The sequence below is a fragment of the Myotis nattereri genome (genome assembly GCF_964212035.1).
Source record: "Myotis nattereri genome assembly, chromosome: 8".
Lineage (NCBI taxonomy): Eukaryota > Metazoa > Chordata > Mammalia > Chiroptera > Vespertilionidae > Myotis > Myotis nattereri.
This window is the reverse complement of record NC_138083.1, coordinates 52310221-52333528: the sequence shown is the minus strand read 5'-3', so window position 1 is coordinate 52333528 and position 23308 is coordinate 52310221. Positions and strand designations below refer to the sequence as shown.

General features: G+C 47.6%; 1 protein-coding gene across 1 annotated transcript in view; it reads right to left on the bottom strand.

The window, feature by feature from the left end:
• Window positions 1-441: 441 nt before the first annotated feature.
• ZNF407 (zinc finger protein 407) overlaps window positions 442-23308 on the bottom strand; it is a 400972-nt gene continuing 378105 nt past the window's right edge. Inside the window, exon 10 of the mRNA XM_081097576.1 lies at window positions 442-2470. Coding sequence (XP_080953702.1) covers window positions 1170-2470 — 1301 coding nt within the window. The 3' untranslated portion in view covers window positions 442-1169. The remainder of the gene's footprint in view (window positions 2471-23308) is intronic.

Below are 23308 nucleotides of genomic sequence, written 5' to 3'. Positions count from 1 at the left end.
CACAGGTGCCCATTGGTTGACTGCTGGAAATACAACATCATTATTCTCTTTAATGCTATAGTTTTATTTCAAAGAAAAAAGAAACAGAACAAAACAACCTGTGCATGGGGGGAGTGGATTATTTTACAATTTTGGAAAAGGAAGAAGAGCAATTTTATCAAGAAACAAATGACTGGGACGTAACCTTGCGCTCCACAGCTGCAGCGGACCCAGAGCCTCACAGACAACGCGGGTCAGGGCAGGCTGCAGGTGGGGCTTCCTGTTGGTAATGGTTAACGTCAGTCTCACACTGACATAAATTACAAATAAATCCCTCAACAATGACATAGATATGAACGTATTATAAAAAGCAAAATATTGGTATGAACAGTATTTTCCAGAGTGCGTGTTTCATATAGAGACTTTATTATATGAAATGAAGTCAAAATTAGAAGCATTGGGTTGACTAAAATAGGGTGCATTTTAATGAAACATGAACTCCAAGGCTTTCCTTAACCACAGGCTTTAGAAGGTTCTTTTAAGCAGAAGGCAACCAGAGCTCTGAATACACCTGCCATGTCTGAAGAGAGCAAACTGACGCGGGAGATGAATGACAGGCTTCCTTTGGTCTGGGGACACATTTCAACAAAATGAACAGGGGTGGGTTACATCAAGACAGTAATACTTGCAGTTGCAGTTTTAACCGAATATAGAATAAAATGTGTAAACGGCTACATGCTGGGTTGCCGAGCAGACAGGTCTCAAGCCACAAACACACTGTGCTTACACGTCCACCAGTGGGGCACGGCCCTTTGGGAACTGAAATGGGAAAACATTTGTGTGTGTGTGTGTGTGTGGGGGGTGGGGGCGTTGGGGGTGCGTGGTGATGCAGAAAAGAAAACTCAGATTCTCCTCGGCACAATAGATAGAACAGAGGGAAAGACCTTTAACAAAAGAACCAAACAGTGAGATCTGGGGTGCAGGGCCCTGCCTCCATGTGCAGCTCTGCCGCTGGCCCGCTGGCTGCACGGCTCTCATCCCTCCACTGGGCGTCCTGGGACTGCGTGCTTTCAAGCAGCAGTGTGAACCTCGGACGGAGAGTGTGTCTGGTGCTCCTTTGAGCTACACTCATTGTTGGGCAGGGACCACTGTGTCCACATGTGCTGATCTTTCCACACATGACCTCTGCCTTAGGCTTCCTGGAGTTCGTGACTCTCTCTTTGGCTCTGAATGACTGTGGCTGCCGGGGAGCCCTCTTGGGTGTAAATGACCATGCTTGTCAACTGTTCCGTCCCACTGGGGACCATGGCCCCCGCTTGCAGGATCTCCTGCGAGTTTGCTGTCTCTATCACAGTGTGGGAGTACATGGCCGTCTCATCCTGCACCCCGGGGGGCAGTTCGGTCACAATATAATGGGTTGCGCCCTCCGGAAAGTTGCCACCGGACTCACGAACCATGGCCTGGACCAGCTCCTCGGTGACAATGATCTGTGAGATCTCCCCGTCCTGCTCGGCCAGCTCCGCATGCTGCCCGGGGGCCCCCGCCTCCTGCATGACGATCTGCGAGCCCTCCCGGGCCAGCATGTGGACCGCGCCCTCCTCGTTCACGATGACCTGGGTGACGCCCTCTTTCAGCAGCTGCCCGGCCGCGGCCGAGTCACACACAGCGAACTGAAGGACGCCCTGGACCATCTTTTTGAAGGCCACCTGGGCGCGCTCCTGTGAGGCGACAACAGCAGAGGGTTGCACCACCTGGGTCAGGACCTCCATGGGCTCCATGGTGGCTGGGCTCCCCTCCATGTCCGGGAACACGTGGACCTCGGCGGCCTCAGCGGGAGGCACCTCCTGCCCGGGCAGCTGGACCAGCACATCTCTGTGGCCAGCCCTGCCCTTGTCCACAGGCCCAGCCCTGCCATCTGCCCCTCCCAACTCACTGACCGCACACAGCAGGGCATCCAGGGCAGAGGCCGGGTCAGGCTGGGGGATGGCGCCCTCGCTGAGGTCTAGGATCTCCTGCTTGGTCACCTGCTGTATCACTGCACCACCAGGGCTGAGGGGCTCGGCCACGTGACCTTCCATTGAGCCCCCCACCACCACCACCTGGGTGGCTTCTTCCGCCATCTGCTCCGGCAATACAGGCCCCGACGCCCCACTGCCCATGTGGGCTCCGCTGGGGCTCGCAGCAATGACCTGGCCGTCTTCCGTGATGTGCACCACGCGGGCCACCTGGCCGGCCAGGGCCAACGTCTGCAGTGTGGCCGCAGCCGTCTCCTCCACGGAGGCATCCAGGGCGAACTCCCCGTCGTAGCCCTGGATAATGATGACCTGCTGCACCTGCTCGGGCGCTGCCGCTGCCCGCCGGCCACTGCGTAGGGGCCTGTCTTTGACCGGGGACTCCTCTGCCAGCGCGGCTGCAGTGAACGGGCTGTCCGTCTCCACGAACGTGGCGCCTTGGCCCTTCAAACGGCATTCGTAGGACTTGGAAACTATGCCTGTGGGAGACAGGGCTAGTTAGAGCCAGCGAATGAGTTTATTCTTAAAAGTAAAACAATTCTCCCGCAGATGCTTTCGAACCTCAACAGAAACATCACGGTGAACCCGGCTCAGGAGCGGTGTCCTCTCCTGGCTGGGATCCCACAGAGGCAGCCACCCAGGGGCCTGGCAGGCGCTCCTGGTTCAAGAGCGAATATAGCTGTGAAGGCGCAGGCCCTTCCCACATCCTGCTCTGACTGCCCCCTACAACTCTTACCTGTGTTTGCGTTCCAGTGCCTGGGAGGGAGCCAGGCTCCCTCACCTGCTGTCATTTCTAAGACTGTCAGCCGCTGGAGGGAAGTGAAGATCAGTACAGTCAGCAGCAGTGTCTTTGGACCCAGAGGAAAATCTTCCTTTAATGTCCAAATATTAGACAGGGTATATATTTGTGTACTCAGCCAAAAGAATGAAAGCCCTGCATATCAGATTCTAAAAATATGCCATCAATAAACAGCCGCATGAGGACAACACAGCAAGTATTTACTGAGCATCAACCATGCTTCAGACACAAACTCCAGTGAAAAGCCGCCTGCTTGTCTTGTCATGGGCCACCGGGCCCGACAGGATGGGGCTGCGGCAGGGCTCCCAGCTCGCAGGGCTGGAGACTTGGGCTGCACTCTGCTTTGCGGACAGGAAGTTCCAGAAGCAAAGCTGGGACAATGGGCAGAGAACTGAGGGCCACCGCCAGGCAAGGCGGGATATCAGGCCTCAGGCAGGGGCCCAGGTGAGTGCACACTTGCCTTCCCCAGTGTCACCCACGATGCAGGCTGATGTTTAGTAACTGGAAATATGAATGAAAATTATAATCTTTATTTTCATTAAAAAAGAGACTGACTCCTCAAAGAGAGTTCCTATTTTTTTCTTTAAATCTCAAAATTTCTATTGGTTTCCTTAATATCACCATCTTCCTTCCTACATGAGAATGATCTATAAGTGAGTCCCATTATTTCCATATTTCAGTGGCAACTACATTGTAGAAATATTCCACTTTACTCCCTTTAATGTGTTTTTTTGTAATCCTCACCCGAGGACATTACCCCCACCTCCACTGATCTTTAGAGAGAGTGTGGAAGGGGGGCAGGGAGAGAGAGAAACATCGACTGGTTGCCTCCCGCATACTCCCCAGCTGGATGCAGGGATCAAACCTTCAACTGAGGTGACAAAACATCCATGATTCTAGCAAAATGGCCACCTAGAAACTCTCATGCACTGCTGCTAGGAATGCAAACTGGTGCAGCCACCATGGAAACCAGTATGGAGCTTCCTAAAAAAATTAAAAATGGAACTGCTTTATGATCCAGCAATTCCACTTCTGCGACTATATCTGAAGAAACTCAAAACACTAATTTGAACGAATATATGCACTCCTATGTTCACTGAAGCATTATTTATAATAGTCAAGATCTGGAAACAGCTCAAGTGCCCATCAGTAGGTGAGGGGATAAAAAAGCTGTGGTACATTTACACAATGGAATACTATATGGCCACAGATAAAAGAACAGAACCCTACCATTTGCAACAGCATGGATGGACCTGGAGAGTATTATGCTAAGTGAAATAAGTCAGTCAGAGAAAAACAAGTACCATATGATTTCACTAATATATTCAATCTAAAGAACAAAATACACAAAACAAAAGCAGACTCATAGAGACAAGATTGGACTGGTGATTGCCAGAGGGTGGGGGTGGGGTGGGAGACTGGGTGAAAAAGGTAATGGGATTGAGGGGTACAGATTGGTAGATGAAATACATAGGAAATACAGTCAGTAATATTGTAATAACTATGTATGGTGGCAGGTAGGAACTAGAAATATTGGGGAAAACACTTCTACAGTATATGACTATCTAACTGCTATGTTGCACACCTGAAATGGATACAAAAGATACTGCCTGTCAACTGTAATTGGACAAAATAAAAATAAACGGCTCCACAAGCTGGAGTGAGCCTCTGATTTCTCGTTTACTCACCTAGCAGAGTGAAGACAACAAGGACCACTAAGGAGGCCACCAGCCAGCTCCCCTAGGGCTCTGCAGACTATCTTGAGGTTATATGAGCATCAGAAGAGCTTTGTGGGAATCAGCCCCATGCTTACATGGACCTGCCTGTTGTGCCCTGCTATAGGGATCCCCTACCTGACCCTCCTGCTTGACAAAAAGCACCCGGCCTCAGGCAGATTCGGGGTCAGAAGAATCATGAGACCAGGTTAAAACACTGGGATCCTACCGAGAAAGGGCTGCTCACTGTCATCCTCTCAGCTTTGACCCTCCCTGACTCTTTCTCCTCGGAGGTCAGAGACCAGATTGGGTGGGCGGGGCACAGCTGACCTTGGTCTGTGGGCTGTCCACTGGATCCCCAGCTCTTGGCCTGCTGGGCTCCCCAGATGGCTCCGGAAAGCCTGCAGCTCCTCTCCTGGGATGGGACATGCTACTTACCTTCACGATACCCTGGACTTGGTCCTCTGTTCCTGCCCATTCTGTCTCCCTAACACCCTGCACTTAATTTAATTTCAAGGTCACTTTCAAACTAATTTAGAGTATGAAAAAAAAAATGGACACAAAAGTAAAGAAGACAGCCTTCAAATCACCCCTCCCCAATTAATTACAGGAGAGAGCATACTGCCTTTTCATTAGACAACAGGAGAAGCTACTGTGGTTGGGACAGGCGAAAATCTTACTCTTAGTTGCCTCTGAAGGAATGCTCGCGCCCAGTGCACGCAGGGTCCAAGTGGTCTCTCCCGCAGTCTGCACTGGACAGTGACCCTCAGGGCAGAATTACCCAGGGCCCTTCACAGCTCTGGCGATTGTGCCCTCCTGAACTACTTACTTTATTTGCATGTGGAAGTGGGTGAGGCCCCTCTAGACCATTACAGTAAACCACATGGGTAAATACTGCTGTCAGGTGGTATGCTGAGGCTCGGCAATGCCAACATCCTAACCTCGCCCTCGAGCCTCGCTGTCCCAGCACAGTTCATAAACGCGAGTGCAGGTCCATCTTTTGATTCAGCAATTTAATAACTTTGCGTGTGCTGTCAGTACTGCTTTGAAAAATAGCACCTATAAAATGTAACAGCCTCAATCAGATTGAAAAAGATCCAGCCACTGAAGATTCGTCCATTCTGACCGTAATGAATTAATGTTGAGCCACGTGGAGGTTCAAGTGTCATTTAAACTAATGCGAATCTCTGCTGTGACTTTAAATTCTAACTGGATGGTGCCCAAGAATTCATTGGGCACATCGACTTCAAATTCTGAGATCTTTCTAGTAAACACGAGCTGGAGAGCTCACCAGTGCAAACGGCCAATGGGCGTGGTATTTGGAAAACAGGGATGCCCTACAGGTTTGTCCTTACCTGCTCAGTCACCATGATAGCCCAAACCCGATCCATTTTTAATGGATCTCAGATGCCCAAAATAATACCTGTTACACTTTACATTTTTCAAAGACAGCGTTAGATTTCAGGATAATAATAGCAGCTAAGAGCTGGCGTGTCTGCAGCAGTCCTTTTTGGACCCATTTCCGGCAGGACAGTACGTGGCTTTGTGGAGAAGGTGCAAATGAAGCTAAAGTGCAGCCTAGTGCCTGCTTATGAACTTCCAGCACGCTGCTCAGGTGCTTTCACAGGAGCGGAGGTACTGCCCTCCCTTCTCGTACTAAGGGCACTGAACACTTACAGCCCAGGGGGAGTGGGACGGGTTCTGGGAGGGTGAGAACCTGCTTTGGGAAGTGATTTCTAACCAGGCTCACCTCTCCCGGAGCTCATCCTGCAGCCCGGAGCCTTCCAGCCCGTCCTTGTTGAGGAGCCAGTCTCCAGGGCTGACAGCACACACCCCACCCTGCAGGTGCCAGGGTTAAGTGGCATGCACCTCCCCGAACCCTGCTCCCGTCTGCTGCCCGCTGTGCCCCTGGGACGCTGCAGACAGGGCTCAGTCCCTGACTGCTTCCTGGCTGTGTGTGTGCTATTCTCTCCTCACTGTCATCATTTTTTCCCACAGAATAAATACCTTATGCTTTTGTTAAGCTTACATTTAATTAAAATGTACAGAATTTGTGCAGTAAACTCGAATGAAACAAATAAAACAAGGGCCCCCTCTCTTGAAGGCATACGTTGTGAATGAAAAATGTCATTACAGACTAAAAAATTTTGCAGTAAACAGGGCCTACGGAGAGAAGTTTCCCCTGTAATGACATCCATAAAATACACAAATGGCACTTTTAGTACCATCCTGAATATGGCATTTTCTGTGCTCTACACACAATCTAAATGGTTTGATCATAGAGCATAATACTCCATTGGGTTTATAGAACAATCAATGTTCCATAAAATGATGTATTTATCCAATAGTAGGCTCAGCAGTTACTGGCGGGTGACATTGCAGGACACGGGCCGGCCTCCTCGGCAGTGCGCGGCTGTAAAACTTATCTAACACCCACTTCAACAACTTCATCTCATCTGCGTCAAGTAATTTGTTGAAGCCTCAGCTTGGTTTAAAAAAAAACTTGTAATAAAAATTCATAGAATTTTCAGGAGAATGAAAGCCGATGACAATAGAAAGGTCACATTGTGTCTCCACTAAAGGGGTCAAAGGTGGCTAGCAGTTCTAAAACCGAAAGTAGATTTCATGCATCGCGTAGCAGATAAAGATGGCATTAAAAAGACTTGTGTGGGTGAAACGCCTCGCACGTTAGGGAAGCTGGGCAGTATCCTAGGTGAGCCGCTCTGTGGCTGTAGCCTGAATTTATTTTAAATTTCTAAGCTTCTCCTGAATGGCATTCATGTGTACACATTGCTAGGTGGCGTCTCAAACACTGTGTGTGTTTTAGACTATATTTTGGGAGGGCAAAAGCTTGAAAGTGCGAGGTTGGCTCCTTCTCATAATTAAAATCACCCTGGATGTAATACGATTAAAAATGTAATACTCTGCGTATAAAAATTGGGGGCACACATGACTGTGGTTCTTGAGTCACACTTAATTTTTCTCAACTTCAATTTTAAGATGTAATTTTAGCAAGAGTGTTAAGAAAGCATACTTAATGTCTATTACAATGAAACAATATTAACAGATTATGTTAATAAATTAGGGCCATATATTAATGTCACAAAGCTTGTAAGTTTCTCAAATGAATGCAGGAAAAATGATAAATAAAAATTCAATGAAATATAACCACCTACAAAATTCAAAGCTGGATGTAAATTATTCTTGCAATAGCAGTTACTAATAGTTTAGCCAGTCAAATCGATAAGGAGAATTGCTCTATAGTGTATCCAGGTTTTGGAAAATAATTGCCTGGTGTAGGTCAGGACACCCCGAGGAGGGCTCCCACAGACTCCTGTGTGCACAGGTGAGTGCCTTCTGTGCTGACCCTGCACAGGAGCAGGAGTCCACCCCACATGGAAGGCTCTACAAACCCGTCTGTGATCGAGACTCTGGTTACAGAAACCTCTCGGTCCTACTGAAATGACAGTTTCACCAGCATTTTTCTTTTAAGAGAACAGGGAGTGTGTGGGAGGCAGCTGGCTGATCAATGTTTCTTTTTCACATCGATATTTCTCTCTCTCTCTCTCTCTCTCTCTCTCTCAATAAAAAAAGCATCTTGGTAAATATCTGCTTTATACCACTCCCTTGCCCCCCCCCCCAAAGATATATGTTAAAAGAGTTACAGTAAAAATCTGCTCTGCCTTCAATTTCATGAAGGCCATCCTATCTAATAAAGAAGGCATATGCTAATTAACCCTCACACCATTGCAAAGATGGCGGTGCCCACAGCCAATAAGGAGGGAATATGCTAATTGACTGCCATGCCCTCAAAGATGGCAGCGCCCACAGCTACAGGATGGCGGTACCCAGTCCCCTCCAGAATCTCCCAACCCCTTAAGCCCCCCAGCCACCCAGGGCTGGCCCAAGGCGCAGGTAACCAGGGCCAGCTGAGGCTTGTGCTGCCGGCAGTGGCAGCAGCACAGGTGTGATGGGGCGTCGCCTTCTCCTGATCGCCAGGTTGCCTCCTGCCCCCGAGGGCTCCCAGACTGTGAGAGGGGGTAGGCCTGGCTGTGGGACCCCCTCTTCCAGTGCATGAATTTTCATACACTGAGCCACTAGTTGTTTTATAAGAAAGATCAGAAAAATTATTTTTCTGTGAAAAATTAACCAAAGTCCACATCATTTCTGAGAGACTATTTCAAATATATAGTTCATGCTGGGCAAGTTTTCCTAAAAATTTCCAGGAAGCCTGGATACAATTTTAGATAGCAAGACTTTTAGTCTTTTTTCCTTACTTAGCATTAGTACTGCATTTAGGGTTGGTGGTGTTTTAAGATGATCTTATAAGACCCCTGAAATAAATTCTAAGGTATTTAGAAAAAAAAACACAACTAAAGATAATTTTTTTCTCAAGTGGGAAATGCATAATGAGCTAGGATTCAACTTTACTGTGAAGAGTCTCTATGGGCCGAGGTATTTCCATGGGCACTGATGAGTAACAAACAATAAAAGACAACAGTTTACCTTTAGAGTCACAAACCTTAAGAAATTGGCTTCTACAGAGGATCATTTTCCTGCAGGAAGCTCCCGCAGTGGTAGGAGCCCTGCCTGCATGCACATCTCACTCCAGAGCTCGGCGTGGTCTCCCATGTGCAGGTGGCAGCTCTGGGAGGGACTCTGATCTTGTCACTGACCACTAGGAGCACCTGTCTCTGGTACGGGGGGATGAGGAGGGAGGGGCTGTCAGGGTCCATCACTGGGCCTTGGGCTCTGTGCACATCTGGATGGCGAGGTCAGCCCCAGGCCACTGGGAGGGGACTGCCTTGGGCGCTTCCCCTTTCTCCTTCCAACAGCTCCACCCGTGGAGTGCACGGCCCTAGGGACCCAGCCCTCACCCTGCCTCCCTGTGTAGCATGTGAAATGTAAGACGTCCGCCACATTCCTACCTTCGGGAACCCAGGGCCTTGGGGAGTCTTCCTTCAAAGATTGCCGGTACCCTGCAGCCTAGCCCACTGACAGTCAAGGCTGACTCCGCTGGACTTAATTAAAACAGGCAGTGACATTCCTTTTCATTATGGAATCCCAAAATCAGGAATCCCAATAACCTTTCCCTAAGTGCCCTCTGAGAGTCTTATAAAACTCCCAATATAGATAACACAATCTTAGGCCTATATTTCAAAAGTTGTACAGGTTACAGACAATTAAAGGAAAAACTATGCAAATAAGGCCAGCCAACCAGGTCCTGGGCACTCCTCTAAGGGGTGGACCAAACGTGTCTCATTTTGTTTTCCTGGCAACCCTGTGAAAAGATCACATTCCTTTCCGTAGGCACGTTCCGATTTCCTGCGTATTACAGCATCTTCATATCTTTCCCGGGGAAACAAGAGGAGACAGACATTTGTCTTCATTGCAGACACTTTTGCATGAAGGTAAAAAGCAAACCGCTCCTCGGTAACAGCACAGAGGCACCATTAAAATCAAATTTACAGTAAACAGACCCGCAGCTGGGGCAAAATGCGCACCGTTAGTATTTTAATTATCAGCAAAGCTTTCGGAGCTCTAACATCTGCTCACAGCCGAGGGACACAGCTGCTGCCTACACTGAAACAATGCGGATTCTCCACATATTCCAATGGGTCGGCTGTGCTGGGCACATAGCTCTCCCTTCCCGTTCAGCCGGCAGGCAAGTGTGAGGGTGCCCTGTGCATGCGGAGGATAGGAACCAGGAAGGCCTGATCTCTACGGAAGTCTGAGGTCCAAAGACAGAAGGGCTCCTTGAGTCTGGGCAGTGAAACACTTTGAGATGGTGCCGAGGTGACTCATCACCTGGGTGCAGCCGCAGGTGCTGAGGACCTGACTCTTGTGCTCAGAGATCCTAGGGCAAGCGGAGTAAACTGAGGCCACTGAGAGCCTGCTGACTGAGTCTGTTGATGTAAGAGCGGGGGGCACGGGCCTTCCTCAGACCTTTCCAGGCTGACCCAGGGACGGCGCTGGGCGTGGCCTCAGCCTTTGTGCACATGGAGACAGCACAGAGGAGGCGGCAGGGCCACGGTCAGGGTGGAAATAAGAACGGACGTCCATGCTGACCAGTGAGTGTTACACCCTTTACTTTTTTTTTTAAATATATTTTATTGATTTTTCACAGAGAGGAAGGGAGAGGGATAGAGAGTCAGAAACATCGATGGGAGAGAAACATCCATCAGCTGCCTCCTGCACATGCCCCACTGGGGATGTGCCCGCAACCCAGGTACATGCCCTTGACTGGAATCGAACCCGGGACCTTTCAGTCCACAGGCTGACGCTCTATCCACTGAGCCAAACCGGTTTCGGCCTAAAATATATTTTTATTGATTTCAGAGAGGAAGGGAGAGGGATAGAGAGTTAGAAACATCAATGAGAGAGAAACATCAATCAGCTGCCTCCTGCACATCTCCCACTGGGGATGTGCCCGCAACCCAGGTACATGCCCTTGAGCGGAATCGAACCTGGGACCTTTCAGTCCGCAGGCCGACGCTCTATCCACTGAGCCAAACCGGTTTCGGCACAACCTTTACTTTTAACACCTTTCTAAATATCAGTTAAACTCCTATGTAAAAACTGCAGCAAAACTACATACCTGGAATAATAAATTTTGAAACTGGTTAAAAATACCAAACAGAAGACAAATTATAAGGCTTGAATCATTGCGCTGAGATGAGCAGAATGAACAAAAATGAACTTACAAATTACAAGGAGAGTGGAATGCCAGCAATGGCCCCGTGGGTTGATCAGACAGTGACTGTCCGTGTCCCCTCCACATGCTAGGCAGGTTTTCTAATGGGAAGTCATGAAGATGCAGTACCTGGGGCGGGACACAGGGCCGACTGCAAGGGTGCCTGTGTGTCTAGAGTGATGCATGCCATGGTCAAGTCCTCAAGCAAATGCCCATGGTGTGCACTTGAAAATGGGTATGTGCTTAGCAAGGTGGCATTATAGTTGGGGGACAGGGCTGTTTTGGGAAACTTGGAACCCATCTCTCTAAAGTTATTCGTTCCCTAAGGAGTCTCCATGCTTTGGTAACTGGGCAGCCCCAACTGCCTCTCCACTGAGACACTGTTTTACAATGGATGCTACTGCAGCCCTCGAGCACATAACCACTGCACCAGGGTATCACTCCACGAGGGGCACACATGAGTGCCCAGGTGATACACAATCCATAAGGACCTCCTGGAAGATGTTTTGCAGAGACCAGTGATGTGCACAAGTGGGCAATTCAAATCACATGGAATCAAAGCTCAGAGTTCCCATGAGCATGGGGACGAGATACAAGTGACACGGTGTTCCTATGGCCACACAACCGGTGGCCTGCATGGAGTCACCAGCAACAAAGCTCAGGGAAGAACATAGGGTGTGTCCTGGTGGCTGCTCTTGCCTGGGAATGTCCCAGGTCACACACACAAAGCTCAGGCCCAGAGCTTCCAGGGCCGTGGGCAGAGAAGGCAGGCTCCCCTAGCTGCTATGATGGGAGACGGGCCCTTCTCTCCTCACCTCTTTCTGTGGTCAACAGGTGCCTCATCTTGATACTTGAGGAGGTGAGCCAATCAGTAGTGAATGCATGACTCCTAGACAATACTGCCCCCCACCCCCTCGCCCCGTCCCCCTACTCCCTGCCATCTCCAATCCTCCCAGGTCAGTTCTGTAAATCTGGGACAGTAGGCTGGTTGTGTGCATTGCAAGTGAGAGAGGTTCACCAGCCCCTCCCATCAGAAGCCTCTACAGGGCCCGCACCTGGGCCAGACTAATGCCTTGCAGCTGGAACGAAGTCTGCGACCCAAGCTGAGCGACACGTGTTAATTCTTTAACAGCTGTTCAAGTTTTTAAGGCATAGGGCATTTAAGGAATTAAAACCTCTGAGGTTTGGAGTTTACTTCCGTATTAGCTCTTCACTCCCGCTGGAGCCTTGACTCAGATCTCCTCCCCATCGTGCAGCTTGAGTGTAATTCCCGAGTCTCACTGGGGCTTGTCACCATGGGAAGTAAGAGCATGCAGTAGACAGTCCTGAGGAGGAGTCCACGCGAGGTAGAGGAAGGCAGGGACCTACCTCGCTCAGTACCAGGCTTAGAAGGAGAAATACCCAGTGAGGTCAGCAGCATGACTACTAGCATAATGGTTGGTTCTCCAAAGGTGATTTGTGCCCGATGCCTTAGGTGAGAGGCTGCCCAGTGGGAAGCTGAGCTATTCGACACCAAGAGATTTGCTCTGGCTCTACCACGCCGACCTCTGCCCAGCCCTTCACACAACAATTTATTTGGCCCACACATAGCTTGGACACACTGAAGGAGGAAAGGCACATCGGGAAGGAAATCACCAAATCCCGAAAAGAGGTTTTTTAGATCAAACCTTCACAGAAAATGTGTACCTGGAGAGAAAGCGCCCCCCCCCCCCCCACTTAAATTCAACACTTTGAAAAGGAACTATAAAGGAAGGAGGCAGTTAGCACAGAGACCGCACAGCCATTCAGCGGGCCGAGCCAAAGGCAGTCTGTTCTGCCTGTACCAGATCCCCAAGTGGCTGGTGGGGTTGGGACTACACCGTGCTGACGGCCACACTCTGGCAGTGGACTGGCTCAACTTTCTGTCGGATTATGATTTTAACTTTAAGAACCAGACTATTAAACTATAAGACAGTTGGAAGGTGAAGCAGTGGTGGCTAGAGTGGGCGGAGGGACCCTTAGCTACTGGGCCCCGCTGGTCTTTGTGAGAAGGCTCAGGGTTTGAAACCAGGGTTACATGTCTCTCAGGTTCCCCTCCTGGTGGAGTACGTGACTCCACGACAGTGCTGACTGCTGCAGGGACTGATGAACGACATGCCCCCCACCACTGCTGAGGCTACGGAGGCCGCCCTACTGACTGTCACCGTGAACTTCCCCAGTGGGAGGGTGCAGTCAATGCCTGCCTGTGGGTCATGAATGACAAACATTTTCTTAAGTATCTGACATACCTCCACCTCCACAACACAGCAGCTGACTGTCTTACTTTGATTTGGAAATTAATGGGCTGACTGTAGCACTGCAGCTCAAATGGACTTACAGTTATCATATTTGGCCCCATGTGATTTCATATAAGAATTACTTCTGATCATCTGAATGGAAACTCAGAAACATTTAATCTGGCCGACTCACCACATGCAAAAATACCATGCGTTCGGATGGGAAATGCCCATGCAGGAAGAAAATGAAAGCTGACATCGGTTTAATGAAACAACAGGGCACAATTCTGAGGCTCACACGAGTGTCCACCGGCTCCTTCTGGTGAAAAGCATGCTCCCCTGGCCCATCCCGTTCCTGCAGGATCTGCAGCCCAACACAAAGCCCTGTGGTCTGCTAGCATGAAACCTCATGAAATTACTCAAGATTCTCGACATCCAAGTCCCCATGTTTTAAAAAGAGCAGGGTACAGGGTGACAAGTATTATAGCTGCGAATAAACAGTGCGGCACAGAGAGGCGCGATCAATGGAGGCCCAGACTCCGCATTCATGAAGCAGCCGTGTGAATAGCACTGCAGAGAACAAAAGACAGTGACGATAAAATTGGGGCTTTTGTTTCATAAGCTGGCACAGATGGGCCTGGCATGCTTCATGTTTCATTTTCATGAAAATTCAGCCACATTTCAGGGCAACATCTCCACTGTTTGCAGGCAAAGGGGCACACGCAGGAGGCCGACGATGTGCCAACTGTTTTGCTGAATGCCCCGACTTGAGCCAGAAAAGGGAATTAAACATGCTCTGGGGTGAGTGCTTAGAATCTCATATAAACAATGTAAACGGAATGGTTCAGTTATTAACAGGCATGTTAATTAAAACAAGTGACTGTTAATTTCTAGTTAGACATCGAGTTCTAATATAAAACTTTCTGTTGAGATGACCATAGCTACGTATCACACACTTATAAGTGCACACACGCACAATACTTTTTTCCTAATCAAGCTGAAAAAACTGTCACTCCTCATTCAGACACACATTGCTACCCTGCATCCCTTCACTGAATGACAATATCTTAGAGGGAGGGTCTTTGCCACCATGGCATCTGCACCAATGTGCTTACACTGAATGCTGAGTGCGGCGTTAACCAATGCAAGTACCCAGAGAACCCTGATGGACAAACATCTTCAGTCTTGGCTCCAAACAGTAGGTACATAGTGCCCTTTTAAATAGCACCACATGTACAATCAGTGATAGCTTTTCCCCCATAAACCAGTCAAATATCACATGGCTTTAGTCATATCTGGAATGTTTAAGTAATTTACTTCCAATGCAATACAATTAGTATATTTCACACCACCTATCTTAAACAGAACAATGAAAATCTCATTGTTACTAACGATTTTCAAACCTTAGACAAGGGCCATGGAAATGGTATTAGCACAGATCTGGTTCCCGATTGGGAGTGTGACAGGTTGCTCCGAATACAGGCAGAATAAGAAATGATGAAACAATGCAGCAAACACTGAATGACGAAAACCTAAATCAGCCTGAACATGCTAAGGTGACAGGGTCCATGAACAGTATGGAACCTGCTAGTGGCTTTTTGAAGTCAAAGCCGGAACTTATCAAGGCCCTGCTCTAAGGGCCTGTTCTCCTTATGGAAACAATACCCTTCATGATGCTGTACGTAAGCAAGTTAACTCTGCTTCTGCTCAAAGGGAAGACATTCTCCCCAATACCATGACACACTTCTGAAAACGGACCTAACACTAACTCTGTAATTATGAAAACTTTCCCTCAGGCCCTCAAAGTGCCAGGACAAGGCCCACCGTCTTACTGCTGGGACGTCTGCAGTGGTGGACAAGCTCATGCGGCCATGGCTGCACGTTTCTCAGGCCTTTCACAGCAGCGTACAGCAGACGCCAGGGAGTAAAGGGGCCAAACTTGTTCACAACTGCCCAGCAGCTCCGAATGTCCCAATGCCAACTTAGCAATTAAAAACGCTGTGACTGTGACAAAACCGGCCGTCTCCACAACACTTTCATGACCTGATATCTGATCTGTCGATTATTTAGACAGTTGGAGGCTGGGTCTGACATCAGACGCAAGGCACTGTGCTTGGCCAGTTAAGCATTTTTTCCCAGTAGCTCAGGCAAGGCCCGTTTCTGAGGGCAGTTTATTAAATGTGACCAGGACAGCATGTTTTAGCTGCCACACAAGTGAACTCAGTGCCTGGCTGCTTTGAGAAAACTCTGTGGGTGGGAAAGAGAGCCCTGCACTCAGTGCCAGGAGCCACGGTTCACCTGAGAATCTGACTCAGCGCTCAGGCCAGACCACAGCCACTAGGGCAGGTCCAGAAACCGCCCCTGAATGCGGGGTCGGGGCAGGGAGCAGACAAGAGGAAGCTGGCTTGGCCAAGCTGGATCTGGGGGTGGAAGTAGGAGCCAAGAACCATGTCCCAGTTCTGGGGAGCTGGCATGTAGAGCAGGAGCTGCATCCCCTGTGCAGCTCCAGGTTATCAGAGGTAGGTTTTAACTCACTAGGAGGAAGACTTTCCTAAAAATGAGAGCAATGCACCCAGGAATACACACCATGAAAAGGTGCTCAACACCCTCAGTCACTAGAAAAATGCAAATTAAAACCATGAGGAGACACCACTACACTCTCACTATAATGGTTGATGCCAAAAAGGCAAATGATACCAGTGTTGGTGAGGATGTGAAGCAACTGCAACTCCCTCGCATTGTTGGTGGGACTGCAAAACGGCCAGGCCACTGTGGACCCAGTCTGGCTGTCTCTTACATACGACCCACCCCACTACCCCATTCCTAAGGAAATGAGAACATTCGTCCACACAGACCTGCACCCAATGGTTACTCAGCTGTGTTCACAACCACCACCACTGGGAACAATCCAAATGTCCACCATGGGGAGGGAGAACCACCTGCCAGTCTATGCAGGCGAGGAGCATGCTCAGTGTTGAGAGAACAGTGGCTGCTGGGTGTAAACAGGTCTGCAGAGTGAGGGAAGGCGACATACTGCTCAGTTCCTTTCATGTGACACCCCGGAAGAGACAATGCTTCAGGCAGGGCCAAGAACTGGGTGCTGGGTGAAGAGATTTATTACAAAGGGACACGAGGAGACTCTGGGGGGACAGAATGTTCTGTAACTAGGTTGTAGTGATGCCACATGACTGAGCACATTCGTATAAGCTCATCCCATTGCAAACCTAAAAAGGATGACGTTTATTCTGTGCAAATTGAACTCAATTTTAAAAGCAAGTGCATGGCTATACAAACACTGAGCTCCTCGTCATGAAAGTTCTTGAGCAGCACCTAGATGATTTCCTGTCACAAGTGTGTGGGGCGAGAGTGAGAGGAACCGAGTGAGCTGTTATATGGACAAAGAGAGGGGAGATCCACAGCTGTCCCAATGGTCACTCATGTCTCCCTTAGAACATGCATTTGACAGTCACAAAACACAGAAGGGTTTTCTGCCGGTGATGCTACCTCTTCCTTACTAATGTATTCATGTGGACTCCAAGACTCAGGAGCTCCAGATGAAAACCCACGCTTAGCCCCCAATGAGCTGTACATGCCTGGACAATTTATTTACCTGCTCACAGCTTCAGTGTCTTTGTCTTTAGAAGGGGACAACGACCATGGGAGGGTGTCTTGAGTTTTAGGAGCAGTGCACGAAGCACCCAGAGCATCGTGCTTCATGCAGGGTCAACACCCTGCTCCTGACTCCCTCTGAGACATTCACATCTGAGCCACGATCTCACCAAGAAAAACCCTCTGCTATGAGTATGGCCAGGGCTGTGGCACACACCTGAGCTGTGCCATGGCGGTTTCCCGAGCTGCTTTTCCCAGCTACAGTGGTGTTCAGAAGGCTGTGTACCAGAAAGTGTGTAAAAGTTACTGAATTCACAGTTAATCAGTGGAGGAGGCATCAGTGTGGGTTAATTTCAATGGTGCATGTTTGGGGAGAAGAGCTCCACAGCAGCTGTGTATTCTGATAGGCAGACAGAGTCTACTAACTATTAAATGCAGAACTCAGCTACAAGTATCAAGGCACTTATAATGTTTAATGATTTGATTACCTTTGGTTGAAATCAAGTATAGTCCTTGCAACTCTTGACCCTGCAACTAAGATGATATGTAAAACTATTCTGTGAACTCAGACAATTGGACAAGAAATGGAGAATATAGAGACACACAGAGATACCAATCCACTGACAAGGTAGAAAGGAAGAACCTTTTGCCCCACTGTGAATCATGGGGAACCAACTCAGTGCCACTCAGTTTAAACCAGGTTTTGCTTTTATGTGTTTGCTCCCTATAAATACTCAGTGTCCAGGATCCTTTACTCTCCCATCCCACCTTCAGACTCCAAAGAGAGCAAAAGCGGGCGGAGTCACGGGGCCCAGTTCAGGGCCTCCTCTGGCTGGAAAGGGCATGCCTCCTGCCATTGCAGCTGCTCCACCCATTCCCCTGAGCACCCCAGGGACAGAACACAGTGTGGGCTCTGGGAAGCAGAGGCTGACGGATGACATGCTGTGAGGAATGGGCTGCTATTTACAGGAAGTTGAAGGCCAAACGTTCCCACTGAAAGAAACAGGGAGGGGAGGCCAACACAACACGGAGTGCCTGTGCCTCCAGGTCACACCAGCTAAATTTAACTGTGTACAACCCCTCTGCCAGGGCTGGCACACAATAGGTTCGGCTTATGAGAAAACTGAGAGTTCACCAAATAACTTCTCTGGGAAATGCATGACTATGATTTTGAAACTTTAACCTGCATCAATTCAAAGCACCATCAATGACTGAAATCAATCGCTGAGAAACACTCCATAATGGATGAGAGAGAGAGAGAGAGAGAGAGAGAGAGAGAGAGAGAGAGAGAGAGAGAACGAACCTTTGGCAGCTCTGTTTGGAAATTGGTTAACAGATAATGTGCAAAACTCAAAACTTCCAAGTATTCATAAAATATAAAAAATTTAAAACAAATGATTTGACAGCTGCAAATGCAGGCTAACACCTAGCTGGATTACAGAAACAGTGTGGATAATTACTTTTTCCAGCGGTGGGGCCCGTGCACCAGGTCCTGTCTGAATCCCCTGCAGCACAGTCGGCGAGCAGAACACAGAACCCTGTCACGTCACCAGAGCCTCCTTATCACCGCACATCAGGGAGAGTGACGAGGCGTCCGTGACTCCAGCAGTCTTCCTTTGAAGGAGCCACACGTTAATTACTGTACTAATTATGGTTTTTGAATAACTAACTGAAGCGAGCAGCCTATGGGAGGTGCAGGCATAAACCTAAGGCTGAGAAAACACCAGTTACTGAGTCATCAATGTAGTGACACGTGGAGCAGGTTTAAAAGGAGTGGAAGCAGGAGATTTTAAAAGACAAGCGTCTTCAATAATTAGGGCTCCGTAAAGCAAAAAGAAACATTATTTCTTAATGGCAAGTGCATCTAAACTGTGATCTAAAGATCTGAAGGTAAGCCTGCTTAATTCACGGCTTCTTCTTTTGTTATTGGGAAAACATAATTGTTCCAAATAATTAGCACTGGAGTACATCACCAGATGACAACAAAATTATAGAAATCTTCATATTCGGTTCCCTCTCACTGGCTATTAGGAGCCGTTTCTGATCATAACCCATTAGCTGAAGTGCTGCGAGTTCCTGATTGCCACCCAGTCACCTCAGATATCTGCCTCAGTTAACAGCCCCACTTACTCGCGTCTCCTTGACAGTGAAATGCTCAGGATTGTTACAGCTGCCACACAGAACGGCGCTCCACGTGTGCACTTAGAGATTAGGTGATACAATCACTGAAACCTGGCTCTTAAATACACTTTTAACTCGAAACCCCACATGAAAACCCGAAATGACACTTCTCAGTTTTAACAGTGGGGCCACCATTTCTTAGAAACCAAGAGGGCCCTGTTTCTTATCCTGCGATGTCCATGTTAATTTAGTGCCTTGTACTTCTTCCTTTTACACAATATTCCTTCCTTTTATACTCTGTCTCTTTAATTATTAAGTACTCTTTAACACTTAACTGACAGGTACAACATTTCAAATTTTTTATTAGTGAAAACAAATCCCCCATTTGCGAACAATGTCGGTGTCTACTCAGCTTGTTCCCCATCATTGTAAACTGGCTCAGGGGCAGCCTCTACTCTGCCTGGTGCCCAGACGGCTGCTGGGACAGCTTATTGATAATGTGCCACGTGGCCAATGAAAATGTGCTGGGATAATGCCGTGATCTTGTAATCAGTAATGCCATTTTGAAGTTACTTTGGAAATTCTTCTATGCTAACAGCTTAGCTGATAAACTCACAAAGCTTTATGTTTTATCCCATGAGGGACAACTTTGATTACTCTAGTAATTAATGATGTTGGAGAGTAATATGGATTTTCTGTTAAGATTTGAGTTTGAAGTTAATTAGTCTTCACGTTATGATTTGCTGATTAATTATGGATATTTAGTTATAAGGAGATGTTAATTATTAATCTCAAAAAATCATTTAGTGTAATTAACTAAAACTCTGACATCAGTTAAAATTCCCATTGAGGATAACTTCTAGGATTATCATTTATCAGGAAGAGCATGGAGCATGTGCCCTATGAAGGGACCCGTCCCTGCTCCCAAGAAAGGCTAGGGTCACCCCGCCACTGAGGGCACTGGCCCGAGTGCCAGCTGGGAAGCCATGTGTGCCAAGGTACAGAGCTCAGTCTTTCATGGCAAATTCTCACCGTGTGGAAAACCTCATTTCAGGGCGACGAGACAAAAGGAGTCCCAGTCTGAGCACCGCCGTGGAGCCCTGACAGGCGCCGGCTTAGCCTCTGAGCATACTGTGCTCTTGAGATCAACGGGCTTCATTAGCTCTGGGACTCGGACATGAACTTCAGTGCTGCATGGATCTTTATTTTCAGTGGCGGCAGCTTCTGCAACTATCAGGACGATGCTGCAGCACAGCGCTAATTAGTGCTCTAATCCACAGAACTCAAGTCACCTTTGTGCAAAAATACTCTTCTTTCTTCATCGTTCCCCTAATCTGTCAGCGACACACTCTCTGCTACCCAGAAGGGGAGAGGGTGTGATTAAGAAAAGGGTTAAACCAGAAAACATCATTGGCACATCACTGTCCTGGAATTTCCCTGAAACAGAGACTCTGAACAGGAATCTGTTTACATTATCTCTGGATCATCTTGACAATATTTATTCTCTATTTACCTAAATGAGGCAATATGATGATATTTATTGCTCAGAATGGCTAAATATAGACTTTTCTTGAGCACTCAGTCCCGTGGTGGGAGGTTTAGCTCTAATCTCCATCTTCAAGCTGACAGGCAGGAGAATTCCTAATGAACGCCTCCTTTCATCTGGATGTCTGTGTGTATCTGACAGTATAAATATTTAGCAATATCGGAGTCAGCTTGTGATTCTACCCAGATGGACTGATTGACGCCTTGGCTCGACACTGCCAAAGACAACCCATGCAGTTATATAAGCAATTTCCCTCTTACTTCCTCAGAAGCAATTAGGTGGCCAAAGGCAGCAATCCCAAAATAGTAGGAATACCTCCGGTATCAGCTGACAAGTCTGAGGGGTAAATAAAATATGGTACTTAAATTATTACCACTTTACTTTCATGAATCATGGGATTAAAGCTTTCACTTCTAAAGTACATATAAATTGCAGGGTTTCTTATGTCTGTAATTTGCAAGAATCTAAGTTAAAATACCAGCTAATCAGTCAGCTCACATTCACCTTGGGGAAAGCACCACCCTTTCTTGTCATTTCTGTAAATTGCATGCCTAAGCACCAATGTTATTTTGAGAAGAAAAGTCGCTCGTTGTCAATAACATACATTGCAGTCTAGTTAAAACAACATTTGTTAAGATTTAATCGCAAATGTAATCCTCTTTTAAAGTTTAGACAGAATGCTCAGAGAAATTCAAGGGACAGATAATAAATCATTTTCCTCATCGTGGGTGTGAACAGGTAGATCTGATTCATTCAGGTATTGTCGTTCTGACAACAAATGGGATCAGTTCTCCCCTGTGAAACAATAAGGGCTCACACTAAGAAGGAACTAGGTGACACCACCCCCTCCCACAGCACAGATTTTATTTTCTGTCTACATTGTTTTCTTCTACGTGGATCATGATGGAAATGAAATAAAAGAATTACAGTATTTTTCTCATCACCACTGCAGTCAGGTGCTAAGGTTGATAAGCTCCTGTTAAACTCAGAATGGGGTTTGGAGCCTCATCCTCACCTCTGCATTAGGGACCCTCTGTGTCACCTCAGTTTGCATAGTGTAAGATGCCTATCGTGGTTATGTAGGGACTTGCGCACACGCTTCTGCTTTGGGAGAAAAACGCTCCATGTTATTTTTGGCACCAGCAATGCTGTGGCTTCCCCCACACCTCACCCACTCCTGCCCCCTCTGCTTTCTTTGTTTTCTATTGACTCATCCCAATCTTTGTATAACCCATGCAATCACCCAGCAGAAAGGGCAGGCGAGACATTATTCTTCTTGACACTAATACCTACAGATCCTATTCTGGTGATACCTCTCCCTATCACAAAATATCTCAGCGAGCAGAACCCTCAGAAGTCAGAGACTGGCATCTGTAATGTATTCCAGAGGCGAGCGGGAGGTGATGCCCACTGGAGCCGGATACGCACAAGGCTTCCCTGGGAGGAGCTGCCCAGCTCTGACCTGGAGCAGCTTGGGGCACGTCAGTCGTACCTTCTTGCGCATGGCAGTTTTTTATTTCTAAAAAATTACTGCATGCCTCTGGCTGCCAGAGGGAAATAAATGTCTAAGGTCTTCTATTTGTTGGATGTGATTAGTAATGAACTGGTAATTGATCAGATATAGAGGGCCAGGGTCTGAGGTGCATTCTATTGGTATCTATTCCATCGGCCATATTGCACTTCAATCAATAAAGTTAAACTATTATTTGCTTTGAATCCTGATTTGAGGGCTGGAAGCACTGGTATGAAATGATGGAGAATGTAAGAGGCCACTTACATAATGTAACAGATATCTACCTTTCTCATAATTGTTGAAAGAAACTTTGTTCAGAGATGAATATGATGTTCAGCTGAATTGGGGAACAACAATGGGAATTAGAAATAAAGTTTTGAATGAAGAGCACTTTTTTTATTTTTGTCTTTGGGATGGTTTGGGGGGGATGCAAAATGACATGACTCAGAGCTTAACTTCATGGTCCCACTATACATTCCAGGAAGGCTGGGCAGCTAATTTTTGTGGCGCTGCGCTAAGTGACAGATGAAATGTCCGAGTGGCTGCAATGATGAGTTTCCATCTCTCTCCCATGGCTGAATGTTACCCACTCTAATGAGGTACAATAGCCTACAACGGCACTTAACCTGGGTGGTACACGTGGCAGGACTGTTTACCTAGAGTTATGAAGAAGAAAAGCAAGTCAAGCAAGGCATCTGCAGTGTGTCCATTAGCCTCCTACACGATAACAGGATTTCCCCCAAGAGGTGATATACAGCTGAGCCTCTACTGTTCTCCCTTCTACACAATGGTATTATGCTCCAAGTGACCAGGCACCAAAGTATGTGTTTGATAAAGTGACCACCTAATTAATAAATCTGAAGTGGTTAGGGCTAAATGAATTTTGGTTTTGTAATTAATGAAATTATATCCATAACAAATAATTCATAAATTCTACTGACAGGGCTAATTTTTAAGAATCCAATCTAGAGCAAACACATGAAGTTATCTCACTACCTCTATCAGACAGTGACGATTGAGAGGATGGTCAGCACTCTGAGAAACTCTCTCCTGGCCAGATCCTGC